The sequence below is a fragment of the Choristoneura fumiferana genome, chromosome 12 (assembly GCF_025370935.1).
Source record: "Choristoneura fumiferana chromosome 12, NRCan_CFum_1, whole genome shotgun sequence".
Lineage (NCBI taxonomy): Eukaryota > Metazoa > Arthropoda > Insecta > Lepidoptera > Tortricidae > Choristoneura > Choristoneura fumiferana.
In genome coordinates this window covers 21,687,447-21,710,524 of record NC_133483.1, presented here as the reverse complement: position 1 = coordinate 21,710,524, position 23,078 = coordinate 21,687,447, and the positions used below count along the sequence as shown (strand labels likewise).

General features: G+C 40.0%; 1 protein-coding gene across 4 annotated transcripts in view; it reads right to left on the bottom strand.

The window, feature by feature from the left end:
* LOC141433597 (neuropeptide FF receptor 2-like) overlaps positions 1-23,078 on the bottom strand; it is a 143,585-nt gene that overhangs the window by 30,613 nt on the left and 89,894 nt on the right. For all 4 annotated transcript variants that reach the window (XM_074095705.1, XM_074095704.1, XM_074095706.1 and 1 more), the window contains exons 3-5: positions 10,004-10,146; positions 6,285-6,511; positions 2,762-2,864 (exon numbers count right to left, since the gene is read on the bottom strand). In XM_074095705.1, the coding sequence (XP_073951806.1) occupies positions 2,762-2,864; positions 6,285-6,511; positions 10,004-10,146 (473 nt within the window). The remainder of the gene's footprint in view (positions 1-2,761; positions 2,865-6,284; positions 6,512-10,003; positions 10,147-23,078) is intronic.

Here is a 23,078-nt window from a genome sequence, read left to right as displayed (position 1 = left end):
TAATAATTATAGTTACGGAAATAGGGTCATTAATTAAAAGTGAAAATACAAATCCCAGTTATTCACTATCCCGTGGGAATTTTGATAAATCCTGAAAACAGTTTTTAGCTGTTAGTATTACCTACTTGCATGCCAAATTTGAAGTTTCTAATAATTATAGTTACTGAAATAGGGCCATTTCGAAGTGAAAATATAAATCCCATTTATTCCCTATCCCGTGGGAATTTCGAAAAATCCTTTCTTAGTGCGCGTCTACACCTATTAAGGAACATATATACCAAATTTCAAGTTTCTAGACCCAGCGGTTTGGGCTGTGCGTTGATCTATAAGTCAGTCAGTCAGTCAGTCAGTTTCTTCTTTTATATATATAGATACGGGAGCGTGCGGTATTGAAAAATCCGTTATGGACGACACAGTCGAAAGGGAGGACACAGACGATGCCAGGCTCTCGCCAGCAAAAATCCGTTATGGACGACTGGAAAGGGAGGACACAGAGGATGCCAGACTCTCGCCAGTAAAAATCCGTTATGGACGACTGGAAAGGGAGGACACAGACGATGCCAGACTCTTGCCGGTAAAAGGCCGTTATGGACGACTGGAAAGGGACGACACAGACGATGCCAGACTCTTGCCAGTAAAAGGCCGTTATGGGCGACTGGAAAGGGAGGACACAGACGATGCCAGACTCTCGCCAGTAAAAATCCGTTATGGACGACTGAAAAGGGAGGACACAGACGATGCCAGACTCTCGCAAGTAAAAATCCGTTATGGACGACTGGGTAGGGAGGACACAGACTATGCAAGACTCTCGTCTGTAAAAATCCGTTATGGACGACTGGAAAGGGAGGATACAGACGATGCCAGACTCTCGCCAGTAAAAATCCGTTATGGGCGACTGGGTAGGGAGGACACAGCCGATGCCAGACTCTCGCCAGTAAAAAACTCAGTTGCACATCCCCAACTCCTCTAAAGAAGTAATTTGTTACTAGTAAAATAGAGCCAGCAAAAAATGATTAACCATGACTTACATTATTTCAGTGTAACCTATTTTTCAATCTAAACAGAATAAAACCGCAAGTTTATTAAACGAAAACGTCGTTAAATTAAAAAGAGATTGTTGAAAGAATGCCAACACTCTCAACACTCCATTAATGGCTCTGGATTTTAATTACAAGCCGGAAGTTGCGGTGATAATTTAACAAAACCCAGCTCAAAAATACGACGTGATTACAATTTTACATTGAATTTAATTTATCATAAGCTTAGCTAATTTACTTGGTATATTGGGTAGGCGTTTTATTATCAACCTAACTGTAGTTATGTCACGGCTTCACCCCAGTGGCTTAGCAGTGGCTTACTAACACCACTTGTTTGTATTTTTATTGTATGTAACTATCCTCTATGGATTCTGTCCGAAATAAATGGCATATTATTATTATTATTATTATTAGCGTGTCTATTTGCCGCCCTCTTATGTAGGTATTTGAATTTAAAAAAAAAGGCCAAGTGCGAGTCGGACTCGCGCACTGAGGGTTCCGTACCCTCAGTGCGGGGGGGATTTTATTATATGACGTAACTTAAAATTTATGCTTTTCGCAATTTTTCCTTTATAAGACGTTGCTTCGTACCAAACTTCAAGATTCTGAGTTCACGAGAAGTACCCTGTTGGTTTTTATTGCCTTGCAAGTGACAAAAGTTTTAAAGCATAAACGGCTGTATCTTTTGATTGCGATGGCTTAGAAGTTTAATTTTTTCACAGCTCCAAGGGACAGTAGACCTGAGTATTTTATATAAATTTCAACTTGATACCTCCACGCTTTCCTGAGAAAAAGGGTCTTGTCAGACATACAGACGGACAGTGATCCTATAAGGGTTCCGTTTTAACTTTTTGAGGCACGGAACCCTAAAAATATAGAATACAGAATGTCTCAGCCTGTACTTAGTAATTTTGTAATACACACATACACAATATCATTCACTCGTTCAATTCATTCGTACTGGCTACACACATGTCTATTTGACATAATCCGTTTCGTCGAAGTTAAATATACGTATAACAAATATGGTATTTGCTACTTACACGTCAGAGTTAACAAAATATTATCACGTAAGTAAAAGTGTATGACTGTCATTATTAAGAAACTAACGTATTTAAAAATCTATAAAAAATCACATATATATGTTGTTACAATATTGTACTCCATGCCAAATTTCAATCCTTTGGCATATAAAGTTACCACGCAATTGCGTTTTTTTTTTTTTTTTTAATTTATTTCTCATAGGTATTACATACACTTGCTTACTGTACATATCCACTCGCCAAACTGATATTACAGTTTGTTGGCGAGAACGCGCTCGTCACAATTTAATTATATTTAACTACCTATCTGTTTAAACATGCATCCAAATACAAAAACAAAATAAAAGTTACAACATATACATAGATGTGGATACTTTTGCAAAAATGTACCCTAAATTTAAATTTATTTATTTTATTTATTTAATTTTATTTATTTATTTTTAATTTAAATTTTTTAAATTTAAAGAAACTTTAAAACGCTCTTCTGTAAAATTTGGTTTTTGTAGATACACACTTTTTCTTAGGGTGTGTCGATATGCATGTTTTTAGAGGTATTGGAGACTGATCAAACATTTTTTTTTCTCCATACATAGACGCTTCACCCTAACCGATATGAGTTGAGACTCACGGTAGTATCATGTTCAAATGTGGACCCAACTATTTATTGTATACTAAACTCACCAGGTATCGCATAAACTATAGTAAAGCTGAACATGCCAAACTGTTTTCTCGTATCCAGTCCCGGCCACTCCTCCGTACAAAAGTGCACATCTCTCGTTTCTATCTAGAAAAAAATATTCAATTAAAATATTAATACCGTAAACTGCTTCAACTTTGCCCTCTGGCCCCAACATTGCCTGATTCGATTTAGAGTCGATAACTAAGTACTGTTATAGGTTTTAAGCTTTTACCTACGAGGGAATTATTATTACGGGGGGATAAAAGTTTAAAAACCTAAAGGGTGCTAAGTTATCGACTCTAAATCGAATCAGGCAATGTTGGGGCCAGAGAGCAATGTTGAAGCAGTTTACGGTACTTATCAGAATGCGTGAAAATAACAATTAACGCATTCACTGCCATTTGACTTCCACAGGTGCCACCGACGCACATGTGCGTTCAACATGTATGAATAAGTAAGACAGCGGCACTGGGTGAAGTTCCGAAAACGCATATATGCGTCGGTGGCAGGAAATCCGTTAACTGAACTACTTTAAAGCTAATTGCGTGATTATTTACAAGCTTTTATTTAGTTTTCCGTGTCCCGTTGTTTACTCTGATTTTTACTGTGCCCTACAGCCCTGTCTCCACTACGATTTTTTTCCGCGCGAATTATATTGCAAGTACCTCGGCGACCGAGCTTTGCTCGGGCTACAACTCTATTATAAGCGTTTTCCCAGAGATAAGACCAAGCTAGATCGATTTGTCATCCCCGAAAACCTTACCTAAAACATACCAAATTTCATCGAAATCGTTGGAGCCGTTTCCGAGATTCTGATTATATATAAATATTCTGTATGAAGCCGTGGTGGCCTAGTGGTTTGACCTATCGCCTCTCAAGCAGAGGGTCGTGGGTTCGAACCCCGGCTCGCACCTCAGTTTTTCGAAATTCACGTGCGGAACTACATTAGAAATTTACCACGAGCTTTGCGGTGAAGGAAAACATCGTGAGGAAAGGCACAAACATGCGAAGCGATTCAATGGTGCGTGCTAAGTTCCCGATCCGCACTGGGCCCGCGTGGGAACTATGGCCCAAGCCCTCTTGTTCTGAGAGGAGGCCTGTGCCCAGCAGTGGGACGTATATAGGCTGGGAGATAAATAAATTCTATATTTTGTTATTTGAGAAAATAATAATAATAATAATCCTATGTAGACTCATTTAATAGATAGGTTAGGTAGATTTATTTGTGATTTTTTTACTGCCATTGCCAATACTCTTATAAGATTCAATGTGGTACAGAATGGGGAATGTCTGAAAAATTTAGAAATGCTCGGGACTTTTAATATCAATAGGAAACCTTTCTAATTAACAGAAAAAATATCAGATGTTTAAGTCATCATCATCATCCCAGCCTATATACGTCCCACTGCTGGGCACAAGCCTCCTCTCAGATCAAGAGGGCTTGGGCCTTAGTTCCCACGCGGGCCCAGTGCGGATTGGGAACTTCGCACGCACCATTGAATCGCTTCGCAGGTTTGTGCAGGTTTCCTCACGATGTTTTCCTTCACCGCAAAGCTCGTGGTAAATTTCAAATGTAATTCCGCACATGAATTTCGAAAAACTCAGAGGTGCGAGCTGAGGTTCGAACCCACGACCCTCTGCTTGAGAGGCGATAGGTCAAACCACTAGGCCACCACGGCTTCTATATTTTGAGTAGGGATTAGGGAGTAGGGATTTTTAAGTAGCATACAAATAAAAGAGTTTTCTTTAACGCCAAATTACGACAGTCCGGTCGGTTACGGGTTGTTCCAATCTGATAGTCCAGAATAAAAAACATTAAAAAAGAATTTATGTGCCTTCGACTCGATCGTTTTGACAGGTGACACTCTTTACCGGGCCGAATAATACTGACATGGAATTACCGACCCTGTTTTTCATGTACACGCCCATAGAAACTGACATGAGCTTTCTATCTATGGGATTTTTTTCAGACATTCCCCATTGCGAGAAAATAACCGTGCGGAAAAATTCGCACTGCAGACAGGGCCTTAATTGTTTTAAAGAGGTTGCATTCTATTTACCGCTTTACTTTAACCGCTATGTGTGTCTCTGTGTCTGTGTGTGTGTCTGTGGCACCGTAGCTCTTAAACGGGTGAACCGATTTGAATGCGTTTTTTATTTGTCTTATCTTGAAATAACCTAATCAACAAAAAAATGGCAAACCGCGACTTTGTCACTTCAAAGTTCAATATAAACGGCTAAACCGATTTTGAAGAAACATAATATGTCTAAGAATCTTCGCTAGAAAACCTGATTTCAAATAAAAAAACCTCATTCAAATTTGTCCTCTCGTTTAAGAGCTACGGTGCCACAGACACACATAGCGGTCGAATTTATAACTTCCCTCTTTTTGCGTTGCTTTGTGAAAAAAATATTATATTTTTCAGTGATCATGTAAGTACCTGCCCCTGCGTATGTAATAATGTATCTCTTTACTCCATATCTTAACTTGCGAATGACACAACTGATTTTGAAGACAAGAATTTAAGTCACGTACGAGTAACTTATGTCACGTTCCATAAAATTACTCCATGTGTAGACGAGAGGACACATCCGAACGCAGAAAAAGCTGTTACCTATAGTAACCTATAGTGTTAATATCATCATCATCATCATCATCATACCAGCCTATATACGTCAGAACAAGAGGGCTTGGCCATAGTGCCCACGCGGGCCCAGTGCGGATTGGGAACTTCACACGCACCATTGAATCGCTTCGCAGGTTTGTGCAGGTTTCCTCACGATGTTTTCCTTCACCGCAAAGCTCGTGGTAAATTTCAAATGTAATTCCGCACATGAATTTCGAAAAACTCAGAGGTGCGAGCCGGGGTTTGAACCCACGACCCTCTGTTTGAGAGGCGATAGGTCAAACCACTAGGCCTCCACGGCTTTTTGTGTTAATATAAATGTAATCAATGTCCAGAGCTTAGCCAAGGTTTTGAAGATATACACCGTGTTTTTCTTGATTTCCGTTAATTTCGACAGAAGGCTCAGTTAATTGATAGAAACTACCCTGGTGCAATAATATTTAACGACAAAAGTCAAAATATTAAATTCACATACAACGAGACAACATCCTACCTTCGGTAGTTTTTTTTTATAGGACTGGAAGGAAAACGAGCAAGTGGGTCTCCTGATGGTAAGAGGTCACCACCGCCCATAAACATCTGCAACACCAGGGGTATTGCAAACGCGTTGCCAACCTAGAGGCATAAGATGGGATACCTCACGTGCAAGTAATTTCACCGGCTGTCTTACTCTCCACGCCGAAACACAACAATGCAAGCACTGCTGCTTCACGGCAGGATTAGCGAGCAAGATGGTGGTAGCAATCCGGGCGGACCTTGCACAAGGTCCTACCACCTGCAAGTATGAGGGCATAAATGTCTAAAAATCGAAAAATAAGTTAATTTACAAAAAGTGGAATTATGCCTTTATTCTACCGAAGGTACGACATGTCCTGGCATATAAAAAAGCAAAACCCACCGAAACATTTCCAAGCCCCGTGGCAATGATGGGTACAGTTTCCCTCTGCACTGTAGCCACCATGAGTAATGGGATAAAGATGAGAAGCGCAGCACACCACAGCAGCAGCAGCAGCAGCACCGCTTGCCGGCGGCTCGGGGGTCGCAGCCGAGGCTCGGGGGATATAGAAAGCCATCGGTCCACGGACATGGCGGCTATTGTGAATACGCTAGCTGCTACTGCTACACCTGGGAACAAATTGGAAATCATCATTGAACAATAAAGATTATTATTATATTATTATCAGCTGGAAAATCCACCTCGTTGCACAAAGACATCTCCTTTAAAACGCCACAATGATGGCCCTTAAGCCGCGAGCTGAGCGGACTCATCAATAAACATTCACAAATCGTGGCAGGTAGCATTTGACGTTTCTGAAAGACAAGTGATGTGACAATGATTTTTCTGTACGATTTCAGTATATGGCAGTTGTCTCACCGCCGGCGAGGAAACGATTGACTATCGACTATTTTCTCGCTCAAGAAACGAACAAAATATATAAGATCCTGTGTGAGTAAAAGAGACATATATATTAATAGTTGATCGCTGGCGGTTCACACTGCCGGCGAGAACTCGCTCTTACATCTTTTGTCGCAGCGACAAGAGCTATAAAACTCGCTGAGCAATAAAACTAGCTCAGCGATACTCGCTCAGCGCTGTTAGCTTGGCGGCCGCCCGGCTCGAGCGAGTGGAGCGAGTAATCGCCCGTCGTGCTCGAACACTCGCTTTTCACTGCTCGCCCACTCGTTTCTAGTTACTCGCTCTGCTCGCTTCTCGCTCATCGTCGGCGTTGGGACAAGTGCCTATGTATAAAGTACTCTGTGCTGTACGAGGCGAGCAAACAGCAATCAAACCGCGAGCGACCAAAGAGAAAATGTATTTTCAATCATGGTGTGAGAAAATAATCTTTCGACTTCGACTGACGTGATGGTAAAAGAAGCATTCTTCTGTAATGTTGCATCGTATTTTTGCTGATATTATAATGCACAGAAAACAAGCAAACTTTATCAATTGAGCCAAAAAAAAATATTACCGGGTAGTTATTGAACTAAGCCGTCTATAGATGTTAAGTGAAATCAAGAAAACACGTTGTACATGCACTTATAACAACGTTGTGGTAAACTGGCATACAATCTCGTACTATAATGATAAAACACATCCATCCTTTGTAACCCAGCCTTCCTTTATGAGTATATCGAAGATCCGCCGATTCTGAATTAATATGTATTACGTATTACTTTTGGTTCGCATTTCGGTAGTCGAATATAGCGAACGAACAGGTCGCTGGGCTTTGATACCTTTTTATTATTTTGCGAACATATCCATTTTAATTTTCTGCTCGTCTAGTTTAGCAAAAGAGAATTCCCAATTGGATTTCAGTTGATTGTAAGGATTGCAGAGTTCCGTAATTTATTCTAACGTTAGGTAGTTTGTGAAATAAAGGTATTGATACACGTGGCTTTACCATTGATTTTGAAATTTCAGGAAAGAGACTAATTATCCCAGCCTATATACTTCCCACTGCAGGGCACAGGCCTCCCCTCAGAATCAGAGGGCTTGGGCAGTAGTTCCCATGCGGGCCCAGTGCGGATTGGGAACTTCACACACACCATTGAATTGCTTCGCAGGATTGTGCAGGTTTCCTCACGATGTTTTCCTTCACCGTAAAGCTCGTGGTAAATTTCAAATATAAATCCGCACATGAATTTCTAAAAACTCAGAGGTGCGAGCCGGGGTTTGAACCCACGAACCTCTGCTTGAGAGGCCATAGGTCAAACCACTCTGCCACCACGGCTTCAAAGAGACAAAGAGACTAATATTTCTTTAATAATTTGCTGTTAACTACCTTGTGAGGATGAGACGCGATGGGAGTAATGAAAACAATGGAGGTTCGATGCGATCTAACTTTATTCAAGGATTACACACTACAGGGTTGATATACTTTCTCAACTAGGTTAATAATAATAGTAGTTAATGTAATATGAGACAGTTGTTATGGTCCATTAACCTCATGGTTGGTATGTGGATACATGATGCCTTTCCATATATGGGTCCGGCGTGAAGCTACATGATACCTATCTAATTACATGATATTTTATTCCTATGCCTAAAGTTTTATACCTACTACAACGTGTTACTTATTTAAGAAAATGAATCAACCCATATATATACCCATACCTCGTTGAGTTTCATGCCGGATTCTTGTCAACAGAGGTTTTTCCGAACCGGTGGTAGATTTTTTTGACATTCATAAGTGCTTGTAATAGCCTAAATTGAATAAGGATACTTTGACTTTGACACAAGTGTATGCTTGTGTATGCTTTTTGCCAATGTTTTCTTCGAAGGGAAAACAGGGGAATCAGGGGGAAGCAGGAGAGGCAACTGGCATTTTTAACACGCTTTCATTAAGCCGCATAGAAATTTATCTGTCGTGTTGTGTCGTGACGCATCAGAACGGTATCGGTTTCATACATTTTTTATGGTCGTGTTCACATTTATCTGATGCAGTGTGTCGTGACGGCTTGTGTTGTGTCGCATCACAAGCTATATAGAGGGAGAGAGAGGAACAGAAAGCATCACAACACAAGACGACACATAAATGTGAATGCGGTTTTAGTTTCACCTGTATTTATGAATGGAATCTTTGAACTTGAATTTCACCCACTTTCTAGAGTACCCGTGTGGTGTCGGGTTAGAATTACACCTCTCCATTTTCTTCCGTGGATGTCGTAAGAGGCGACTGAGGATATAGGTTAAGGTATACCGTAGGCGACAGGCTAGGAACCTGTCACTGTTTTTGTCAAACTTAAACCTAAAATTGCTAAATGTGACTCCGAAGCGGTAACGTTTCGTGTGCTCTGCCTACCCCATTTGGGAATACAGACGTGATGTTTATGTATGTGTTCTAGAATATTATTGACATGAAACTTGTTATTTATACTTAGTTTGGATGGCAATACAATGATATGGTAGCATCAACCTGACCTGATTAGCGTAACCTTGCCGTGTTCGGGTTTGGTAGATTGTGTTAGGGTAAACATTGACAAATAATGGTATACAGGTTCTGACGATGGAGTAGTGATGGAATTTTGACCATTAAAGAGCGTTCTTAGTTTTTAAACTATTTTTTTGTTTCAGTGGTGTTAAATATCAGTAAGAACAACACAATACACGAAAAATTTAAACGTTTTGCTTTCAGATTCATAATTTAAGACAAGACAGTCTTACATCATAAATCTGAAGGCTGTTTAAAAATGACATCAAAAAGTTTACCAATTTATAATGACAACATCACAAAGCAATCATCATCGTCGCACTCTTATCAGCCCTAGGACACTGACTGTTGGACATAGGCCTCCCCCATAGACTTCCAATTGCTTTGGTTTGAACCCATCGAAGCAGTTTGCATCCACCTTGAACCCGCGGCTTCGACCAGGTCATCCATCCATCTCGTTGGTGGACATCCTACAGTGCGCTTACCGTTCCGTCATCTCCATTTGAAAACAATCGGCCCCAATGGCTATCTCTGTATATGCCCATTTCCACTTCAACGAGCTAATTTGCTTGGCTATGTTGGTGACCCTCGTTCTTCTACATATCTCCTAAATTCTGATTGTACATCACAAAGAGTAAACTATACAGAAACAGGTAAACAAACAAAAGCATCATAAACCAAATACCTTGCATGTAATTGACAATTTTGCAGACCGTCTCCCCGTAGAACCAAACGAGGGTGATAGCCTTGCTGAGCTGAATGGGCATGCAGACTCCAGTCACGAGGAGGTCCGCCGTGGACAGGTTCACCAGGAATATGTTGGTTACACTGTTGGCAAAGAAAAGTTGCATTAAAGAAGCTGGATGATAAGTGAACATGTAAAGGAAACATTTGAAATGGTACATTCTTATTGCTCGTGGTTCATTCTTAGCGCTCTTCAGCTCTGTACTTCAAGCAGACCCTCAGTGTGATCTTCATTACCTCGAATGATTAAAATAAGTGTTTTTAAATCACCGATTTTTAATTTTTATTTGGTGTTCGGCAGACCATCATTTCATAATTTATTACTTACTAGCTTTTGCCCGCGGTTTCGTCCGCGTGGAATTGGGTTATCACGCGCTGTTTCCTCGGGAACTGTGCATTTTTCCGGGATAAAAGTAGCCTATGTCACTCTTTGGCCCATAAACTATATCTATGCCAAAAATCACGTCGAAATGTAGCGACGAAAGAGGGACAAATATACAAACAAACACACACACGTTCACATTTATAATATTAAGTATGGATTTTTACTTTTTGAATGAAATTTATTTATTTTTGTAGCGATTTATTTTTGTTGGGGTCGCAACCTGATTTACTGGTAGCGTATTATTTTTGATGGGGTCGCAGTTTTTTATGAGTGTTGCGGTTCTAACCCAACCTAACCTATTTATCTGGTACCGGTTTATTTTTTAGAGTCACAGTTCTAACCTAACCTAACCTACTTTTCTGGTAGCGATTTTATTTGAGGTCTTAGTTCTAATCTAACTTAACCAATTTTATGGTGTTTAATAATACGTCGACGAAATAAACAACAATATTTAGTTGTTTTGTCTCATGAATGGTTGATGAAATGTATTTTTAAGCAAATAATAATCCTTTTACTGTTGTTCTAATAATTGTTTTAATATGTAATGAATAGTAGATGAAGTGAAATTACTCCAAGAGAAAATATTCGTATTGAATATTCTATGAATTGTTTTTGATGGAATTAAATTCGATAAATAGTTTGTTGACATTTCAAGGGGCACCCTTAGCGCGTGTCTTATACGAGTATGCAAACTTTAATGAAATCAATGATGTAACTAACTTTTGAGAATTTATGTGGGAATTAAGCAAATGCAACTACTGGACGTAATGGTTAACGCATGCGAAGCCGCAGGTAAAATCTAGTATTTTATCATAAAAGATAAATGAAACGTAAATGGACGAGAACTCTTTCTCTCGCTTATTCACAACAAAACTAAATGAAACAATACTGCCCGGCTTCTACCACGACCAACACTGTTTTGCCTTTTCTCTATCCATTGCGCGTGGTGCCAGGTAACCACTGAACCGTGAGCTAATCAGCCGCGCAGTGGATAGAGAACACGCTATTTATGCCTCTAGTCGCGCGTACCTTATTCGGTTTGTTGTGGCTCGTGTCCAAAACAAGCGCTAAACTTTCAAAGACTTTAACGGTGAAATTCAATTTAGCTCTCGGGTGCTTCTGGCGCAAGTTTAGTTAGTCTCCGCAGGACGGAACTCTTTAACGGTTAATGGCATCGATTTGAAATTTGGTACGTAAATGTAGTTTGGGTGACAATGCAAGTTCAGTCAACCAAAAGTACAGTCAGCAAAAAAAGCTTGTATTAAATATGTAATTTTTCCCAAAAACTAATTTATGGGAATGTTTCGTTATGTTCGTGTTTCACATTTCATGATCATCATCTACCACCAGGTCTCCTTTCATACAGGAAAAGCACCGGCTGTATTTCCCATGTGGACCCTGTGCAGATTGAGAACTTCACACCCTATTGGATCACTTGGCATGTATATTCACTGAAAAACTCACGATAAATTACAAATATTATTTCACGCATAGATTCAGAAAAAGTTTGGTGCGAAGTTGCGAACCCACGACCCCCTGGTAGAGAGGCCATAGTTCACACCACGAGACTTGAAAAACCTAAAGTCACTAAACTCTCGCTACTTTATCTTTTCACGGCTTCGGGTGACCAGAGGGCTGGCTTTTTCTTAGCACAAAGATTAAGCATTGCCATACAGCGTGGAAATGCTGCCAGCCTTCTGGGCACCTTACCACCTGGCAGTGATTTTGGGCAACTTTTTTATTTATAATTTACATACAATATTTACCTTTATTTTATATTATAGAACTATCGATGTAAATATCATGTTATTTATCTTTTTTAAATATTTTAATTCCACCAGAAAATAAATTCTCAATAAACTACTACTACTACTCTCTTAAACTATTCCAACTGCAAACCTTAGTGAAACTCTTTTTTTTTCGATTGGATGGCAAACGAGCAAGTGGGTCTCACCACCCATAGAAACCTGCAACACCAGGGGGATTGCAGATGCGTTGCCATTCTAGAGGCCTATGATGGGATACCTCAAGTGCCAGTAATTTCACCGGCTGCCTTACTCTCCACACCGAAACACAACAGTGCAAGCACTGCTGCTTCACGGCAGGATTAGCGAGCAAGGTGGTGGAAGCAATCCGGGCGGACCTTTCACAAGGTCCTACCATCTGCAATAAACTTCTTCAATAAATACAGCGAAAGCGCACTGCGATAAGGTTACACAGCGGGCCGCGGGTAAGGGTAACCTTACTTGGCTGAGAGGTCTTCATTAGCATTTCCTTGTGACGGAAATATAAATGAAGTGAATGTAACTCACTTGATGAATAAGGAACTTCTGTCGGCGACTCAGACTTATAATGCAGACAACGAACACGTCTTGCTAAGAACCGGCCAAGTGCGAATTTGACTAGCGTCCGTCGGGTCCCCCATTCATCGTAATTCAAAAATTCAAAACGTTTATTTTGCAATTAGGCCACAAAGGGCTCTTCAACATGGTCATTTTCTTTTTCATCAAGGAGTGGTCTATTAATTGAAATGTATTATTTGTTTCCATCGGCTTCTGTCCATCGCGACCCTGACGATGGAGCTAAATCTTGGGGACTTTGGAATCCCCTATTTAATCGGTCCATCTGCTAGATCCGCCCCGGCTTACCATTAGTATTTCTAACTGCGATCAATTTCTCCAGGCTCTCATCGCCCCATATCTAATATACAAACTGAAACACAGATGCACTGAAAAACCAGAAAATGAGACCAGCGCTGGGAATCGAACCTAGGTCCTCAGCATACGGTGCCACGTGCTATACCTCTAAACCACCACTGGACAGGAGTACAGACACAAATTTCTCCTATGCACCACATAATAAATCTCACCTTGTTTGTTTCTTATTTAGTCACTACCTTGTTAAAGCCTCGTTAAAGCCGCGGGTTCAATGTGAATGTAGCCGCTTCCTACCGAAGCAACTGGAGGTCATTGTGGAGGCATGACACCCTACGGCTATATAATGATGATGATGATGAGGGTTGCTCCAATGAATGAATGAATGTTAGTTTTTTTTTGGTATCCTGTAATATGTTCCACTGCTGGGCAAAGGCCTCCCCTTTCTTTCGCCACTCTTCCCTATCATGAGCATGCACCTGCCAATCGAGCTGAATAGCGCTCAGGTCGTCCCGCCATCTTCTCTTGGGTCTGCCTCTACTCCTTTGGCTATCCTTCGGAACCCATTTGGTAACGATTCGTGCCATTGGTCTGGATGCATGCGGCAAACATGGCCAGCCCAGTCCCACTTCAGTTTAGCGGTCTTTACACCCACATCGGTTATACGGGTTTTGGAGCGCAGTGCCGTGTTTCTGATTCGATCAGTTCTTCGAACACCCAGAATACTGCTCTGAATGTTAGATTGTCGAACTAAAATCAATTAATAATTCGGATTTTCGCAAACTAACACCTGAACCAATTTATTAATTTCAACATCGCCTAGTTTTGTCAATTTGGCAACACCAAGGTATTACAACTAACCGCAACTCTAAGAATTTTATAATTACTTAGATAATTTTCAGTAAAGTATTACATAGCCTTAGTAACGGACAGCGAGTAAAGTAACTAAGTTACGTACGACATGAGAACCTGTAAAAGGAAGGTAAGTTACCAACAACTTAGTTCCAATGTTTGAGAGTTATTCAGAATTTTCGGGCGTTCGTTACAAGCAATTTGAGGTAACGTTTTCAATTTCAACAATCAAAAGTTTCCGGTTCCACACAATTTGGTTCCACAGATTATGATTCAACCAATGCGGCACCACCGCCGCCCACAAATTCCATTTATTTCCACAAATAGCAACAATATAATCCAGTAAGATAACTACACGTTCATTTACGTGATGGACGGGTCGGATAACCTGGTAGTCGCGCGTTTACGGTGGATGCAAGACGCTTTTAACCAAGGCAACTGGAGGTCTATGGGGCAGGCCTATGTCCTACGTCTGATATGATGACGATGAAGAGATCTAGAAACAGAGCTTGGGATTTCTATTTCAAGAACACATTTTTGATTGGGCGTATAATATAAAGCAAGTCAAGTCAAGGCAAGGTTTGGTCTGGCTTGGCAGTTCCTTTGTTTTGAACCCAGACACAAAAAGAGGGGAGTTATAAGTGTGACGTCAATATCTGTCTGTATGTCTGTGGCATCGTAGAGAGTTTTTTTAAGTGAAAGCTGATTTCGTTGCTGTGGTTCTTAGCCATGTCTCATTAAAATCGGTTCAACCGTTTTTGAGATACTGAAATTTATTTTTATTTTATTTATTCAGAAACAAACAGTCTCTTATAGCTATATATATTACAATAACATTTTTATGAAAACTAGACTTACAGTTTCCTAAAGGAAATATTGAAACCTTACAATTATACTACATAAAACTAAATAGATTACTAAATGAAGCTGAAGCACCTTTACATACCAAAACAAAGTTAAGTTATATATACTTAACGTACTTGTTCAATGAAAGCTAAGCCTACTCACATTCTGTTATACACTGCAAAGACTGTCTTTTAAACTTTTGAAATTTTTGAAATTTAAAATGACAACGTCCGGATTTGTTTTCTAATTTGATTAGGTTATCGTTTTTTAAAAAAATGATTTCGTTCTAAAACGTTTTACTACTAAAAACAAATAATACCTAATACTGATACTCATTAAGAATTAATTAAAGAAAGTATACTGTTTGTCACCACTTGAAAAAAAATTGTGGACTTTACACCTAATAAAATTGTTTGTAGATTGAATTTATACTGTAAAATTGTGTAAATTTTTAAAGTAAAGATGTCATAAGTTTGCAAAGTGCAGAGGCACGTTTTCGAGTTTTTTTTATTCGACTGGATGGCAAACGAGCAAGTGGGTCTCCTGATGGTAAGAGATCACCACCGCCCAAAAACATCTGCAACACTAGAGGTATTGCAGACGCGTTGCCAATCTAGAGGCCTAAGATGGGATACCTCAAGTGCCAGTAATTTCATCGGCTGTCTTACTCTCCATGCCAAAACACAACAGTGCAAGCACTGCTGCTTCACGGCAGGATTAGCGAGCAAGATGGTGGTAACAATCCGGGAAGACCTTGCACAACGTCCTGCCATCTGCAAAATCCATACTTAATATTATAAATGCGAAAGTGTGTGTGTTTGTATGTTTGTCCGTCTTTCACGTCGAAACGGAGTGACGGATCGACGTGATTTTTGCCATAAAGATAATTTATGGGCCAGAGAGTGACATTAGCTACTTTTTATCCCGGGATAATGCCTAGTTCCCGAGGAAACAGGCGCGCGATAACCGAATCCCACGCGGGCGAAGCCGCGGGCAAAAGCTAGTATGTTTATAAACCTTCATTAGTGTCACGTCAAGTCGTAAAGTTAGTTACACTTTTGAACTTTGTCGTTCTACAAGCACTTTATTGTTGTTCTATTGTTAAATATATTTACAAATAATTCATCTTATCTTATCTTTATTTATCCCTCAAAAGTATCATCCATGTTTGAAATTTGTTTACGTAAAGGTCTCTACCCATTACACAGTATACATATACTATCAGCCTTATTCATAAAAAATCCTTAATTGAGGTTTGATCGGTCTGTCACTTAGCAGACTGATTAAGCTTGTTAGACGGTTGTCAAGAAGTATGATTCATAAACGCTTGCTAGCAGTCTGATAGTTGTTGAGCTGCTGATAGACGGATTAGACGCGTTATGTTGGCCATCTTGACAAATCAAAGACAAAAAATGGCCTCATCGATAATTTAAAAAAAATTGACAGCAGTGACAGCAAATTAGCAGGAAAAAAAAGCGAGATGTTTGTATTCCCGCCATTTCCGATCCGCATGTTTATGTTTAAGTGCAAAAAGCCGTAATTATGTTAATCATCCTATTTTTTTTTTTCATATTTATTGTTAGTAAAGTAGCAGTAATAAATACCTAATTTAGAGGATTTTTAAATACAAATTCCTGAAAATATTTTTTTCTGTTTTTTTTTTAATCTTTGCGTAACCCTCCCTTCACTAAAAATATCTTCGGTATGGTTTTTTGCTCTTGTCAAAGTCAGCTGTTCCAACTTGTGGCGGCCATTTTGTGACTTAGCAGGGAGATAAAGGAGGGTCTACGGTCCTCTAACTTTAGCAGAGCCTTGATCGACTGATTAGCGCTAACAGACGTTTATGAATCACGTTTTTTAGCATCGGGCCTTCAAGGAGGCTCTAACTTTTTATGAATAAGGCTGTGACTGTAATGTGACAGGCAATCACTATATTCTTTGTATTGAAAATTATGAGACCATGCCCACTAGCACGTTTCCTTAGCAACCGTTGCCGTCGCGTGACATGTACATGCGCTTGAATTCAGTTCCTGACACGTTCTTCTTATGGTCATGGCATGAAACGATGCAGTTGGTAGAAATCTTTACACGTTCCTCTTTGGGTCAAGAACCGACACATATTTGTACCGAAATTTAACGCAATCAGTCCATTACTTTCGGACAAGTTTCCACAAATAGCAAGAAACCATCGACATCGATTCCGACTCGCACGTGGCTTTTTTTTCCTTACGTAAGTAGTACTAGTTACTGATTAAATATTCTTAACTAATTGAAGATATTCCTCAAAAACACTGCTGTAAAAAGAAATTGAGATAAAAATATGAACATTTTTAGTAGGCGGGGATTTTCCCTTGCCTATTAAAAATTTAGTTTTTTTTTGGCTTTGGGAATTATGCTTTTGATTAAAAACTCTTTCAGGCAAAGCCTTTTAGCATAGTAAAGCATAATATTCCATCACGCATTTACTTTGCAAACAACGCTTCTATCTAATTTTGTTGTTGTCCATTAATTAAACGCGTACGAAGTCGCGGGCGGAATGCTAGTTATATCCATAAGTTAGAATCAAATTATCTTCTGCTAGCTAGCAGTTGCCCGCATTTTTGTTCACACACACACACACACACACACACACACACACACACAAACATCACGAATGTATTCCCAAATGGGGTAGACAGAGCACATGAAACGTTACCACTTCGGAGCCACTTTTAGCAGTTTTAGGTTTTAAGTTTGACAAATTCGGTACAACAGTGACAGGTTGCTAGCCTGTCGCCTTCGGTATACCTCAGTTTCGCCTCCTACGACATCCACGGAACAAATGGAGAGGTGTAATTCTAACCTGGGTCGGGATCTTTGTTCACGTATAAATTAATAATGTTTTTTTTTATTCGACTGGATGGCAAACGAGCAAGTGGGTCTCCTGATGGTCTATCATATTGTTGTTTGTGTCTATCCGTCTGTCTGTCACCGTCTGTAACCAAAGAAAGGCATTTAACGCACTCATTACCACCGTCGCAGATATGCGTTTTCGGAACTTTATCAAGTGCCGCTTTCATAATTATTCATACATTTTGAACGCACATGTGCGTCGGTGGCACCTGTGGAAGTCAGGTGACAGTGAATGCAGTAAAATTTTGAGACAGAACAGATAGCCCTAAGAGATCTGTTGAACATTGGACGTCTTCTGGCTTTATGAGCCATTGCAATAATTAAAAAAAAATATCATTTTTGTTTTGGCCATAAAAGATCAGCGTTAAAGCTTCCATCAATCTCGGTAATTGTTAATTCTTGGCAAGTCGGCGAATCGATGATTGATTGCGTGTAATTGATCAAAACGGCCGTCGCTCAACAAGTTAATATAAACAGCTTATAATCCGGTTATATAAGGAGATTCCCTTCGGAATGAGAGATAATAAGCTAAAAACTCGTATACAGCTTCATTTTGGTGTCCTAAATGTTGTCTCAAAAGTCACATTTAATCTCGTGTCCGCGTCTTAAGTTATTCAAGGTCAAATGTCAAAAAAGTCAGGTTTTCGCGATTATCTCGGTTTCTATAGCTCCAGTCATGTTATCATTTATTACAAAATTGTAGAGCATAAAATTTGGAACAAATATTGTGTTGAAAATTTTTTGTACGTCCAACCGTTTTTGAGATAGAGAGCAGAGAGCCCGCAGCGCTCAGCCATACTGCCTGATACAAAAGGTCAACCGTGAATCTCATTGAATAAAACCTTGTATACAGTTTTAAGTCATTGAAATATCATTAACAATAAATTGTTTATTTGATTTTTTATTTAACTTGCAATGTTCGTGTGTACGTATGTAAATATGCCAGAAAATACGGAAGTGATGTTCCAAAATGTGCAAACCTTTTTTCAAGCACTGGTCTCCGATTCAGCTTAAATTTGGTAGACATAAGTATATTTGGTAACAATGCAAGATTATGACACCACCAAGCTGATCTGATGATGGAGTCGGAAGTTGGGCAAGGGATCTCAGTAACGAAACAATGTAGCCCCATCGAATTAAGGCTCATTTGATTTGTCTTCGCAAGTACTCTTCACCTGAATGATCTCCAGGATCCTGATGATGGAGCCGGAAAGTGATCACAGGATTTCGGTAACAAGACGACGTAGCCCCGTCGAGTTTGGGCTCATTTTATTGGTTTTCACGAGTACTCTTTACCTGGATGATGTCCAGGGTCCTGATTATGAAGCCGGAATGTGAGCATATGATCTCAGTAACAAAACGACATAGCCCCGTCGAGTTTGGACTCATTTGATTTGTTTTCAAGATTACTCTTTACCTGAGGCCGTATTGTCTAACACGCTGCAATCGCGATCGCATTCAGCATCTCTTTCTACCCTCGTCTTGCACCGTATGACAGAAAGAAGAGGTGAAAATAATTGTGATTTCAAGCGAGTTAAACAAGGCCTCGATGGGGTTGGCAACTGCAAAATTAACTTCTGGAGCCCATAAAAACAACATTACCACCAGTTCCTGAGGATTTACTTAAACCAATATTTTGTAATTGTAAGAATGGATGCGGTGTACGCTGTCGGTGCAGAAAATCGGGATTACTCACTTTAGCTTGAGACCAATGTAATGGACAAGCTTGCTTCAATGCTGTTTCACCGCAAAGTAACTCTGAGGAAGAGAGTGCATTTGACTCGGAAATTCCTGAAAGTCTTGAAACAACAATTAAAGACAACGAAGATAATGACAGTGTAACGGGCATTTGCACATGCCCGGCGGATGACGACGATGATGAAGAAAAAGAAGAAGATAATTAATAGAAACTATCCTGCCCACGTCCATCATGATCCATCCAGGTAAAGAGTACCCGTAAAAAGAAATCAAATAAGCCCAAACTCGACGGGGCTATGTCGTTTTGTTACTGAGATCATGTGATCACATTCCGGCTCCATTACCAGGACCCTCGACGGACATCATCCAGGTAAAAACTACTCGTGAAAACCAATAAAATGAGCCCAAACTCAACGGGGCTAAGTCGTCTTGTTACCGAGATCCTGGACATCATCATTAGTAGGCAGTCGGCTATTAAGTTTTTAAATTAAGTAAGGTTAGGTTTTTAAGCTATGGTCGACGATAATCGCTTACCATCAGGCGATCGTTTGCTCGTTTGCCCCCTATTCCGTAAAAACAAGTATTTAGTTTCTAGTAAAGTTTTATTTATGCTTGTTTTTCTAAGTATGTGTAAAATACTTATTATTTAGAAGGCCGCTATTGTGATGAGCTAAGGCAAGAATATCTGTTTTTGTCAGCCCACAATAGACTATTAAAATATAGTACTCCCAAATTTCTCCGCAAGTCTGGTTCAAGAAATAAACATTTCTTATTTTTAGCTTTCTCTCCCTACCTGAGTGGCGATATAATGTGAAATCTTCGTGACAGTCTGTTATTGACAGCTAAATAACCTAAACAACCGGCAGGGGCAGGCAAAGAAAAACAATCCACTAGAGGCCATTTTCTTGAAATGGAAATGTCACACTCATCACACCTAGAGGAGGAGTTCTTCTAGTACTGTTTCGTCCGGTCGATTTGGTCTCTATTGATATTTATGTTACCAACTATTGTTATGAAATTGAAAGGGAAGGTATTTCATTGGATATTATGACACAATTTTACCCGTAATATCAGTAAGTATTACATGTTATACCTGTTCAAATACGGATGGTAAAACGACATAGCTTTCATCGATTCGGATAAAGTTACAAAATTGTCGTATTATTTCATAGTAATTTACCATCATCATCATCATCGGCCTATCTTAGTCCACTGCTGGACAAAGATTAGGCCTCTCCAATTTCACGCCACTGAGCACGATCCTCGCCCACTCTCATCCAGTTACTGTCAGCTACCTTACGAAGATCATCGCTCCACCTCGTCTGAGGGTGTCCCACGCCACGCTTGCCGAATCCGGTCTCCACTCAAGAACTCGTTTACCCCAGCGGTTATCGGTTTTTCTACTGATATGGCCGGCCCACTGCCACTTCAGTTTGCTTATCCGGTAAGCTACGTCGATGACTATAGGTCCCTGTCGGATCTCCTCGTTCTGAAGTCGATCCTTCAGAGAAACTCCGAGCATAGGCCTTTCCATAGCTCGCTGAGCGACTTTAAATTTGTGGACCAGCCCAACCGTGAGCGTCCACGTCTCGGCGCCATATGTCATGACAGATAGGACGCACTGATTGAAGACTTTCGTCTTCAGGCTCTGTGGAAATTGCGATGTAAAGACTCGACGAAGTTTCCCATATGCCGCCCAACCCAGCTGTATTTCTTCGTAGTAGTTTTGTTTCGGCGTGGAAAGAAAGACAGCCGGTGAAATTACTGGCACTTGAGGTATCCCATCTTGGGCCTCTAGGTTGGCAACACATCTGCGCAATACCCCTGGTGTTGCAGATGTTTATGGGCAGTGGTGAGCTCCATCAGAACCCACGGAGGGTACCATCAGGAGACCCACTTGCTCGTTTTCCATCCAAATGAATAAAAAAAAGTCATTAAGTTTGTACTTTACTAAAATAAAAAAGTGAATGTAAAAAAAACAGCGATCAAAACTTTGTTCCGTAAGTTGGTTGGAAAGGGCTTTTTTACATGTCACTTTTCCTGAAACCCTGGTTCCGTAGTCAACTAGGAACCCTTATAGTTTTGCCATGTCTGTCCGTCTGTCTGTCTGTCTGCTGTCTGTCTGTCGGCGGCTATGCTCAAAGACCGTTGGTACCACAAAGCTGTAATTTGGCATCAATATACATATCAGTCACGCCGACAAAGTTTTTAAATAAAAAACAATAAAAAAGTGTCTTAGGCCATAGACGCCCCCATAGACATAAAGTGGGGATGATTTTTTTTGGCCTCCCATAGACGTAAAGTGGGGATAATAAAAAATTCTCGTCTCGTAACCCTTGAGCGTGGGGTATCGTTGCATAGGTATTTTAAAAGCATTATAGGTTGCCTTAACGATTTTTGGATTCAGTGATCTGTTTGCGGAATATTCAATTTTCATTAAAGTCGAGCGTAACTGCCAGTGGTTAGACTCTTTTCTGTGTTAATTCTAAATTTCAGTCAATTTTTACACACTGTTATTTAACTACTTCTTTCCTGGTTGTCGAAATGAAATGTAGAGTGTTTGAATCGGGAAAAACACCAATATCACACTCGTGTGATATTGGTCCTTTTCCTCCCTTGTTGAACAATCTACTATTTTTTGAGCACTCAAAACGCAGGGCGTAATCTTTCGCTTTCATCTTCCTGAATATTTGACCTTTCTCCATAAAAAGTTCCCCTGGGGTAGGATTGGAAGCAAATAGTAATCAGGTTAATGGATTTCAATTTTAAGGGATACCGGGTCTTGCTCTTTTTTACCTAAAATTTGTCTTTTTACCCGACTACCCAAAAAGAGTATATTTTTAAGTACGTAAGTATGTCCATATATTTGGTATTCTCGGTATTTAACGCCTCGACGGTTTTCAATATATGGCATACTAGTTGTTGCCCGCGACTTCGTTCGCGTAGAATGAGAGCTATCGTTTTTTCACTCACTAGATGGCGCACTGTTGCGTGTGGTTTTTAAGTATGGCTTTCAAAGTCTGTTATTACGGGCGTGAAAACAATGTTTAGATTAAAATCATATTTAATACACCTTAAAACCGTACCATAAAAATATCGAGCATGCCACAGTGTTGCATAGTCCCCGTTTTGTTCGGAAAAAAGGGAGGACAAAGGTTTCCGAAAGACAAAACTGTTTAAAAACACAGACATTCATTGCCCCGGAACGCATTTTTGCCATAATTAATTTCAGATATTGCAAAATATTCACAAAAATATTCTAATTATAAAATAAACCTGCGTAGCTCACCCAAAAACTATGAGATTTGACATTTCGGAGACCTCACGCTACAATAGCACCTCAAGTGGCGAATTCATACGTGATAGCCCTCATTCGTTTATCGCTATCCCGCGGGAACTATGCAATTTTCCGGGATAAAAACTATCCTATCTCCTTCATCGGGGCTCATTATCCAACTGTATAAATCGGTTCAGCGGTTTAGACGTGATAAGGTAACAAACAAACAAACAGATTAACAAAATTCACACTTTTTTTTATTCGACTGGATGGAAAACGAGCCAGCGGGTCTCCTGATGGTAAGAGATCACCACCGCCCATAAACATCTGCAACACCAGGGGTATTTCAGATACGTTGCCAACCTAGAGGCCTAAGATGGGATACCTCAAGTGCCAGTAATTTCACCGGCTG